The sequence below is a fragment of the Pyrus communis genome, chromosome 14 (genome assembly GCF_963583255.1).
Source record: "Pyrus communis chromosome 14, drPyrComm1.1, whole genome shotgun sequence".
Lineage (NCBI taxonomy): Eukaryota > Viridiplantae > Streptophyta > Magnoliopsida > Rosales > Rosaceae > Pyrus > Pyrus communis.
The window spans coordinates 24,912,513-24,923,274 of NC_084816.1; the positions used below are offsets into that span (position 1 = coordinate 24,912,513).

The 10,762-nt window shown below is 38.1% G+C and overlaps 2 protein-coding genes across 2 annotated transcripts; one reads left to right on the forward strand and one right to left on the reverse strand.

Annotated features, from left to right (window-relative positions):
* Positions 1–781: 781 nt before the first annotated feature.
* On the reverse strand, positions 782–1,736 carry LOC137714672 (protein SEED AND ROOT HAIR PROTECTIVE PROTEIN-like). The gene is made up of 2 exons (XM_068453825.1): positions 1,469–1,736; positions 782–1,178 (listed from the first exon to the last, which is right to left on the reverse strand). The coding sequence occupies exons 1-2, from the start codon at positions 1,734–1,736 to the stop codon at positions 841–843; spliced, it is 606 nt and encodes a 201-aa protein (XP_068309926.1). The 3' UTR covers positions 782–840.
* Positions 1,737–8,229: 6,493 nt separating this feature from the next.
* On the forward strand, positions 8,230–9,692 carry LOC137716266 (ethylene-responsive transcription factor ERF073-like). Its single transcript, XM_068455692.1, has 2 exons — positions 8,230–8,546; positions 8,639–9,692. The coding sequence occupies exons 1-2, from the start codon at positions 8,363–8,365 to the stop codon at positions 9,391–9,393; spliced, it is 939 nt and encodes a 312-aa protein (XP_068311793.1). The 5' UTR covers positions 8,230–8,362; the 3' UTR covers positions 9,394–9,692.
* Positions 9,693–10,762: the final 1,070 nt, after the last annotated feature.

Below are 10,762 nucleotides of genomic sequence, written 5' to 3' on the forward strand. Positions count from 1 at the left end.
TGAATTTCACTATATGTGAAGTAGGCTATTTACATTCGTTCTTTGTAAGGGACCAATTAGTATCAAGAATGTTAGATATTTGTATTAAGAAAGTGTTGGAGAATAGAGTCACATCGGGCAGATAACAAAATATAATTAATATAACTTATATATGAGATATCTCACCTTTAACATCACCGATGCATTTTATGATAAAATTCACACCTAGCAATAGGTGGTTAAGTAAAGACAATATCAGTGATATTAGTGGTGGACCTGCATAGATCTACAATGTTTATTAGAACGTATATTGATTTGCATTAATAATTGATAACACGTCGTTAAATTTTACCCTTGACATGTTATCTAGCTACCAATGTCGTCGCTAAATTTTGTTGTTGACATGTTATCAAGCTACAAATGTTATTGACACCATATTGACAGTCTGTTTTTTAATAAACACGGACATCTACAGAGAAGAAGTGGCACATACATCACACATGCGTTTAAAAACAACTCTATATATTCTTCAACAACATTCCTCCAGTTAGAAATCTATGTATTTGGAAACTCAAAAGTTGTAGATCTTATGAAATAATAAAGATATTATTGCAATAGTAAAACAAATGGAAAAACATTGCATATGCTCCTCTAATAGAGCAAAGCGCAGCTAATTACAAGTAATCCCAAATGGTAGAGCACAAAACCTCTTGACATTAATAATGAAATTAATCAAGCAAAACCAACAACAATGAAGAATCAAAATTCCAGCTCCAAATTAGTAAATGGAGGAAATAAATAAAATCAGGCATAGCTATGACGTGCTGGCTGACTGGTCAGGACCCGAATATTATCCTTTAATTAGTAGCCGCCATTAAGAACTGGTTTAGATTCTGAGGTGCAGAAGAAAGGCCCAACTGAGTACAGCTTGATGTTCTTGGCACTGAGGGTACGATAAGAAGAAAGCAGATGACCAGTAATTCCTTGGTTAACGTCAGTAGGGACTTTGCAGGTCTCCAATGGAGAATAATCGAGAAACGCCTTGCACTCTGTGAGCTTCCACTTGTCTCCAAGCTGCGACGGCGACAACGTTGAGATGAAGTAACCCTTTGCATCAGTTGCACCACTCAATATGGAGAAAGGAGCAGTCTCGTAACCTTGTTCATCCTCAGCCAAACATGTAATCCTTACCACAGCTCCTACGTTCCAACCCAATAAAACATTGATTAATTAAAAAAAATTATAAACTAGCTGTAAGCCTGTAAATATGTTCAAACTCATGATATTACGCCAGGTCGTGACATATCAACCATGTCCTCCACCTATATTATAACGCGTGGATTACACATGAGAGTGCAAACATACCACAATGTAAACCCTAAATTTTGAAAGTTACGTTAAGATTCTTCATGATACATAATGTGCCCTTGATTGTCTAAGAACGTAAGATGCATGAAGATTAATGATTTAACATTGAATTAGAGACTACCTTTAATTGGGAAGCTTTGAAGGCCTGATCTGCACAAAACCAGCCCCTGAATATCAATGGTCTGAGGTTTTAGCTTTGTATATACTTCTGGTTTCGGTTTTCCGACATTCGGTAATTTCGGCATACCAACCTTCGGAAGTTTTGGATGCTCATCAACCTTTGGCTTAGGAGCACCGGAGCTATAATCCGTAGCAGAGGCAATGGCTAGCAATGAGAAGAGAAGCATGGAGGAGGAGGTGGCAAAGAGGAAACGGGAGGTGAGAGCCATTGTTTGTTACTCTTGTTGTAAACAATGTATGCACAAGGTGAACCAAACTTGGATGATTTGTGAGTTGAAGAGTCACTACCATATCCTTATATAGCAATGGCTTCAAGTGTTTTATTTTTCTTTACTATTTTTAGAATTGTTGGCAGATCAGAATGGTTAAGTTTTTTTATATCCAGAGTCTGATTAATTAATATTGTGTTGGAGAGAGTTTACGTGGAAGCACGTTGGCAAAGATAAATGTCATAGGTTTGGGGTCAAACACTTCAATTTTTCTTCAAATAATCCGAACTACTGAGTAGCATTTGAAAAATTAACGATCAATATTAAATTGAGAAAATAATATTTTTGCTTACTTGTCAATCTAATTGATTTAAAATCCAAATTTTTGGTGAAAAATGTGCTTACTTAAACTACGGTCTAGTGGTATTCTTCTTCAATTGTAAGTGAGAGATCCTAGGTTAGATTCTCGCCAATGACGAATTTGAACCACATTATTGTTAGCCCATGGTGAGACTTAGTCCACTCCCCCACCCCTTTAATATAAATAATATTGTTTGTTTCAAAAAAAAAAAAAAAAAAGAAATCTGAATTTTTTAAGACTTACCCCAAACACTTATTGTGACAGCTCGTCCCAGATTTTTCATACCGTAGGGGTGAAATGATGGTTTTGCCCCTAATGGATAATTGTTGTTTGTGTGGTTGCTTTGGGTACTTGATTGGCTGCATCTCAGCCACACATCCATCATCATTGTCATCACCCTCTCCTGTTGACCCTATCTATCCCGTATCTCTCTCTCTCTTCTTCATTAGTTTGTACGAACAAGAACCAAAGTGTTGGAAAACGTGGTAGATCGAGGAAGCAAACTTTACATTTGTGCTCGTGAGGTTCTTAGGAGTTCAACCATACCCATTTCAGGTAAGGATACCTTCGTTTTCACGTCGAACTCGTGATCCCCGATTTGGTCACTGTTCATGCACACGTAAAATCTTGTGTTTTTGGGATTTTCAGGCTTGTAGGAAGCTTGGTGAGGTCCTTAGGAGGCTCGGGGTGGTTCGTTTGAAGGTTTTGGACGTCGGGTTTGTGAGTTGCAGGTTTGGGCGGAGTTGGTGGAGTTTTTCCGACGAGATTCCGTTGGTTTTAGTGCTTGAAAGTGGTAAGGATTTGTTTCTCTAGTTGTAAGCTTCGTTTTGGTACCAATTTTGTGGAATTTGGGTGAAAAACAAGTGAGATATTAAGTTTAGAAATTTTCCTGGTTTTCCGGCGACGGCGACGGCGCAGGAGGTTGGCCGAAGAAGACGATGGAATATTCCATCAGTTTGGACGGAATATTCCTAATAGCGTTAGGTTAACTTTAACGGAATCTGTCAAAGTTAACGGAATATTCATGACGGCGTTAACTGACGCCGTCAGTGTGCCAGGCATTTGCCTATGCGTGGACGGCGCGTGTGGCCATGCCTTGGCCGGCGCGTGGAGGCGCGTGCGGTGTTAGAAAATTATTTTAAAAATATGGGGATGTTCGTGAGGTTGAGTAGATCACTTTGGTGTATTCATACACCTCATTTGAGCATTGTATGAGAAGTTTTTACCTAGTTTGGGTTATGTGTTTTAAATTAACGTTTTTATAGTTGTTTCGCATATAGGTGAGACCTATCCCGAGGACGAGCGCAGTCACTCAAGGCAAGGGGGTTACGACCCTTCTACACACAAGTGAGTGGGCTTTTGGTTTTCCGTATATACCTATATAATTGTGTTTTTCCCAGAAAGTGAAATGAAGCGTCTATATGTTTTATATGCCATGCATTATGTTTGCCCATTTAATTATGCATTATTAGTTGCATATATATATATATATATATATATATATATATATGTTTGGTGCTGTGGACGCACAGGTAAGTGTCAGTTAAGTTATGGTTTATGTTTATGTTTAGTAGTTATTTGTGATGCATAGAGAGCTCATAACCTGCACATCCGGTGTTAGTGCTCCCGCCCAGAGTAGGGCACAGTCCTTCATGTGATGTTCACCTCCCGCACCACACGCTCATCTTGGATCCAAGTTAGGTGCACAGTACTGTCGTACAGACCACTTTAGGTGGTTCCGACTAGTGGGTGACCCGCGATTATTCGCCCAGTCTTCACGTGATCGTAGCACTTGAGCGTATTTATTTACACCCAGTCATGTCGTACAGACCACTTTAGGTGGTTCCGACTCGTGTGCAGGTATAGTTAGTGAGTTGTGGATTTGAGCTCTAGATTCAGCCGTACAGGTCACATTAAGTGACTTCGGCTGACAAATTACATGGCATTGATTGGCATTACCTGAGTACTTGCATTTTATTTAGAGGCATTCGACATGACATATTTCTGAGTATGAGTTATATATATGTGCATATTCTATTTTCTGAGAAACTATACAGGTTTTAGGGCAAGGGGTTAGTACTTTTGAGATTGAAATGATTTTGGAAAAGCTTTGTTTTTGCCCACTCACACTTTCTGTTTTGCGCCCCTCCAGGTTCTAGTTTAGATAGCTTTGTTTGTGGCTCTCGAGGGATTCACGACATATCTGACAAATTATCACCAGTGTAGAACCACCTTTGGATGTGTTTATTTAGTGTTTGTTTCTTCCGAACTGCACTAGGTCTTCCATGCTCTGAATATTGTTTTTCACACTTATGCTTGCACGTGTATGTTTCTACTTGGTGTATAGCTTGATTTTTATTTATTCGTACTTTTATTATTATTTATTAGTTTCCGCACTGTGCACATGGTTACGTCACTTCCACGTGACGGCCAGCATGCCCTGATCTCGATCGGGGTGTGTGTTCAATCGATCATATCGTTTATAATTGAGCATATTGTAGGCCTAGCACTGCTGCTTTGTAAACACGTATCTCCGAAGTGTTTTGCATGAATTAAAAATGCTTTAGGCGTTGCAAAAGTGTTTTAGGATGGATTTCGTAGAAATTCAAAGAAACTATTAAAAATCGTGAGTACTAGCTCACAATTTTTGGTGAAAAATGTGACTATTAGTTTCACGAAATTTTTCCTGTATGTCACTGAGAATACTTGTGTTCCTCTTTTGGAAAAATAAGTTCATTTTTTCACTAGCAAATAATGTATCTTCACCGTAGAAATTTCATGATTGAAACCACTCAATTTTCTTAGTCTTCATTTGAAGATCAGCCTTACAAAAACTCATTCAAACCGGAGTTCGTTTAATCATCTAAATATATCAAATAAATAGATGGTTCATCATGAATATGTTATTTAGTACCTACATCATTAATTTATTTAATACATTTAGATGACTGACCAAACTCTTATTCGAATTATTTTCTATAGAGATGATCTCCACACAATTAAATTTCCTCGACATTAAGAAATATGTTGGAAGTCATTTGAAAGCACTTATCATTATTGAGTCATATAATTACGTTTTTTTTTTTATTGAAACTTCAGCCGAAAAATAAAAAAGCTAATAAAAAGTACTGGTTAGTCTCACTAAGATGTCTCTAAAATGATCTGAAAGTAAATTTTATGACAACTTCAATAGAAAATTCCTCGTTGTTTCACATTGTCGACTTTAAGCAAACATGACATATAAAATACAATTTACTTGCACCAAAAGTGACAAAAAGTTACATTAAATTAATGTAAATTTGTATTATCAAATGAGACTCGGCGAACACGAAGTGGTGCGGATTAATTAAGATATTGCAAAATTTGGCAGTCAATGACTCAATCGGCAACTTCTACCATTCAATTCAAACACAACTACAGCAGCAGCAAACAAAAAGAGCTTTGAAGTCTTCCCTAATTAGCTGGCTGTTGTTTCTTATTGTCCAAGTCAACATGGATGCTCGATTATGCCCACCACTTTGAAATTAGAATATGCATACGATGTGCTCCGCGGTTTCTAAACATGCTTTGCTTCCATCCACTCTCTCGAGTCTCCTCTCATGTTTAATTATATATATTTACGTACCAACTTGATCAACAACTTGAGTTAAAGTCAACGAGGATCCTCTTTGTGAGAATTCTGGAAATCATCTAATTGCATTCATTCATCGTATGTCGTGCGATCAGTTTTCGTCAGGTACTATTTATATTTAATTTTAAATAAAAATATTTACAATAATTTCTAACTATACGATATACAATGAACGGATATGATTGGAGAATCCGGAGAGGATTCTCGTTCAGTTAAAGCTACTCCACTTACGGTAGAACCTTCAACATACCCATTCAAATTTTTACCGACAATCACTATTTTATTTTGGTTATTTGCCCCCACCCGATCGCTTTTTAACTGAGAAACTTCCTACAACTAGGATGCCAAATTAGTTGTATCCCAAGACGCTTATGTAATATCATATGAAGAAGGAAAAAGGTGGGAATTGTCCCCAAAAGAACAAAGAAATGAACAGGGTGGAACTTTGGTCCCTCAGCAACTCGGAAAAATCAAGGCACCTCCTTCAATAATCCTAGCTCCTCACTTGGAGATTTGGGAGGACTCCTATTATATGCTATTACACTTCAACATTCGAAAGATTCGTGATTACCAAGTGACTTGAATTTTTCAAGTTCACAACCGATAAGCATTACTCACTCGGGAATTTGGGGGAGCACTGTTTGTACCATACTTCACCAACCCCGAAACTACCAAGTACTTGTCAACTTTATACCTTTGAAGACCTACTGAAGGGTTCACGATAAGGCACCCCTGTCAAAGCACGTGAGTTCCTCTCCAATTAAGAAACCAATCATAATGTGACATGTGTCGACATCATAATAAAACTCCTAGGGTCTCATATCGATCGCAAACGAAAACACGGGACTATCCTCAACTATAAAAGGACATCATTCTCCCACAATTAATCCCTAATGCTATTATTCTACTTAATAATGATTATGCTTAAACCTTTGTATCATGTAAATTCCACATTATTAATGAGAACTCCTATACTCTTGTGGACGTAGCCTAAAATTAGGGTGAACCATGTACGTCTTTTGTTTGTGTCCGTATCTCTATCTCTATGCATATTACTTACACTTAGTAACTAGAGCAACCTTGTGAAAGTCACACTTTGATATTTTACGCTGTTCCAAAATCAACCTGATTTTATGCATCAACAAAATGTATCACGCATATGACTTTCTTTCCACCGCTGAAAAATTACTAAAATAGTCATAATTGAACTTACCCATAGTAAATTAGATAATAATTGTATAGGGTATACCACCACCAAGAAGGAAAAAAATGTCATGGTATGAATTTCAAGTCAATATTTGCAAAATCAAGTGAGAAAGCTAAAACAAATACCAAAGCGTAGTAGATTTAAAATATTATACAACAGCTTCTATATGTACCATACATGTAAGTTTTTTTCCACGCCAAACTAATAAAAGTAGATTTTCACATAATAAATTAAAGGACTTGTTATTAGCACTTCAAAAATCTCATTTGGCACTCCAAACTTTCTATAATTAGAAAGAAAAATACACGTGTGAGGAATGTAGAATGAGATTTTTTTTGTGTGCTAATAACAGTTTCCTAAGTTAATTAGAATAACGATAGATAGTACACCACCGAGATGAACATAATGTCATGGTGATTGTATCCCAAGCCGGTTATACAATGTTATGTTAAAAAGTTAAAACAAATAATATTGTATGATAGAGTCATATACAACTAATGTAAAAGTTCAGATGTACCATGTAATAAACTCTTTAAGTACAATATGTTTCACTAACTTCACCACCTATTCCAAGGTTTAGAAATTTATCAATAAAAAACCTTGGTAAGGTAATATTAAGGATGAAAACTCGCATATAATAAATTTTAGGCATTTCGGTCAAAATGGACATTGAGATTGACATATTCCTCACTTTGATCCCTGAGATTTGTAGTCAATGATAGTGGTCTCTGAATTTGTTCACCATCAATCATTTTGGTCATTCGGTGAAAATTTTCAACTAAATAAAAATAGAATGATAAAAATGATTGATGGTAAACAAACTCAATGGCTAGAGTGAGAAGTAATGTTAATCTCAGAAATCATTTTAATTAAAAAATCTGAATTTTATAGTATTTTGTTATATTTTCACTGGAAGACTCCATTCTCTGGAATCATGCAGGTAAATTTCTTTCCGCCGCCAAATAATTAGTCAGAATTTCAGCTTACAAAAAGCAAATTTTCAACCCTGTTTTACCAGCGTCACGTTGATCATCACCACCACGTCCAAATAAGACGTACGCGACATTGCTGTCTCATTGGGGCGAGCTGGCCTACCAGAGACGCGAAAGAAAGTCCGATAAGCTTGCCAACCACGCAAGGCCCAATAAGATTTTAAAGTAACAAAATTTAATTAAAAGGAAGGTAAATCCGACGAAAGTTCCATAAAAGGACATGTAATTAATGCTAAATCCCAAACAGTGTGGCTTTCTCCCCGTACAAAAGCGCCCCTCTCCTCAATTCTCACTCATCCCTTAAAACACTTCTCTCCCCTCTCTCTCTCTCTCTCTCTCTCTCTACCCCCCCTCTCTCTTCACATCTTTCTCCTTCGATTTTCAGTTCATCAAATCTCTGAGAGTTATTTAACACAAGTTTGTTCGACTTCGAGAATGTGCGGTGGTGCTATAATCTCCGATTTTATCCCTCGCGACCGTCGCCCTCGTGTCACCGCTTCTGACATATGGCCGGACTCTCCCTTCGCTAAGTTCAATCCCGACACTTTCTTCGACTGCAATCCCACCCCAACTACTCACACCGACTCAAATCCGCGTAAAAAATCCAAGCCCATTTCAGGTAAGCTCTTTGTTCATCCGTATGTTGTTTTCTGCGAGTTTAAAAGATGAGAATTTTCGTTCGGATTGTGACTGGGGATTTTTCACAAATAGGTAATGTGCAAGAAGAGAAGCCGGCTAAGAGGCAGAGGAAGAACCTGTACCGAGGCATCAGGCAGCGTCCGTGGGGAAAATGGGCCGCCGAGATTCGTGATCCTAGAAAAGGGGTTCGAGTTTGGCTTGGTACCTTCAACACCGCCGAAGAGGCGGCCCGAGCTTACGACAAGGAGGCTCGCAAAATCCGCGGCAATAAAGCCAAGGTCAATTTCCCAAACGAAGACGACGACCTTCCCGCCCAGACCTATCTGAGAAAACCAAATCCTCCTCTGTTTCAACCCAAAAGCTTTGAATTGGGATTTGAGTATGATCTGAACCAGTTTGCGGCATTTCCCTCCAATTCCAATTCAGATGGGTTTAACTCCATGGCCATTGCGAACACCGACCCAATTGTTATTTCCGGGGAAGAAAACTCTTGGTCTGGTTCAGATGGCGCTTTCTCCTCGAAGGGGTTGCTGGGTTGCAATCAGAACGGGATGGGCGGTTGTCACGGCGGAGCTGAGCTGACAGAAGTGGAGGAAACACAAGAAGGGGAATTGAGCTTGGAGGCGATTGCAAGAATGGAAGATGACGAGGTGCAGAAGCTTTCTGAGGAGCTAATGGCGTACGAGAACATGATGAAATTCTATCAGATTCCTTATCTGGACGGGCAGTCCATGGCGGCTCCCCAGAATCCTCCGCCTCAGGAAAGCACCGTCGGTGATGACCTTTGGAGCTTCGATAACGACGAGGGCGTTCCTGCTTCTGTGTGATTAATGTTGTCTGCTTCTATTAGTTTGTTTTAATTAAGGTGGTCGTGAATTGAGTCGGTCGGGCAAAATTGATGATTTTGATCATTATTTTCGTCCTGATTAATCTGTATTGTAGGCGTTTAATCTTTAATTAGTTTGTTAATCACCCACAATTGCAGTTGTGTTAAAATTTTTCTTCAGTTTCCGGTGTAAGTAAGTTTCTGGTGTTTATATAAGTGCTGAGACACTGAGTGTAATTGTTGAAAATCCCATTCCATTCCTCCCAATTTCCAATTTCGTTCTCTCCTGATAATTATTATTAAGTTTTGGGTCAAAATTCCAAAGAATTTATAAGAAATGGTAATGTTAATTGAAACGTGATTTATTTCCAATTTAGGTGTGAGTAGTTTTTCAAAGGAAAATGTTTTCTTTCTCCTAATTCATTAAGTTCGAAGATTCAAACCATTAAAATTTGATCAAACGATTAAAGTTATTATAACTTTTAAAATGAACCTCTATTTATAACCGTTGGAACAAATTTTAATAATCCGAATTTCCGAACTTGATGAATTAAGATAAAGAAATTCAGAGAGGATGCTTTCCGTTTTCCAATTGAATTCCCAGTGCGCGCCCACGGTTGCCGCCTTTTGCAAACTTGTACGTCCCCTTCTCCTACTTGACTTTTTCTCTCTTGTACTACACAACTAAACACCCGATGGCTTGGCAAGTAGCGCCCTTTCTTCTAATCGTTGGGCCTGATATCTGATTGAACTGGGTTGGGCTATTAGAACTTTATTCAGACTGGGATATAGGCCCGTTGATATTTGATTTCTTTTTCATCGAAAAATGTTTCACTTTTAAATTAAGCAACAAAAAATGCTTAGTAAAAATAAAATTCTCTGCTTTATTTATAAGTAATGGCCTTTAAATATCAGTTTTTGAAAGCAGCATATAAATTGTTTTTTAAGATGCGCTTTTATAAAAAGCAATATTAAACGTTTAATAAATTTTCAATTTCTATGATACCCTTATTAGCTTTTAAAAATGACATTATTAATAATTCTACACACATTTTCTCCCTTGGAGATCAAAATGACTGCCATCACCTACCACTACAACCACTAATCTTACACCACTGTTGCCATTACTACCCTCGCCACCTCTGCCACTACCACCACCACCACCACCACCACCAAAACCACAACCAAAGTTGCCACCACCATCGAGGTTGCTGCTATACCACCGTTGTTACCGATGCATCTCAACCACTACATTGCACTATTGGGCCCACCACCATACTCTTAACATTGCCGCTGCCATCACCTCCTCTATTGTCATTGTCACCACCCACAACGCAACCACTAGCCTTATACTACCACCATCATCGTTG

Excerpts from the sequence above, each read along its gene's own strand:
- LOC137714672 (XM_068453825.1), bottom strand. The coding sequence starts at position 1,736 with ATGGCTCTCACCTCCCGTTTCCTCTTTGCCACCTCCTCCTCCATGCTT. Across the intron at positions 1,179-1,468 it reads TCAAAGCTTCCCAATTAAAG|GAGCTGTGGTAAGGATTACA; the intron begins GTAGTCTCTAAT and ends GTTGGAACGTAG.
- LOC137716266 (XM_068455692.1), top strand. The coding sequence starts at position 8,363 with ATGTGCGGTGGTGCTATAATCTCCGATTTTATCCCTCGCGACCGTCGC. Across the intron at positions 8,547-8,638 it reads AAAATCCAAGCCCATTTCAG|GTAATGTGCAAGAAGAGAAG; the intron begins GTAAGCTCTTTG and ends TTTCACAAATAG.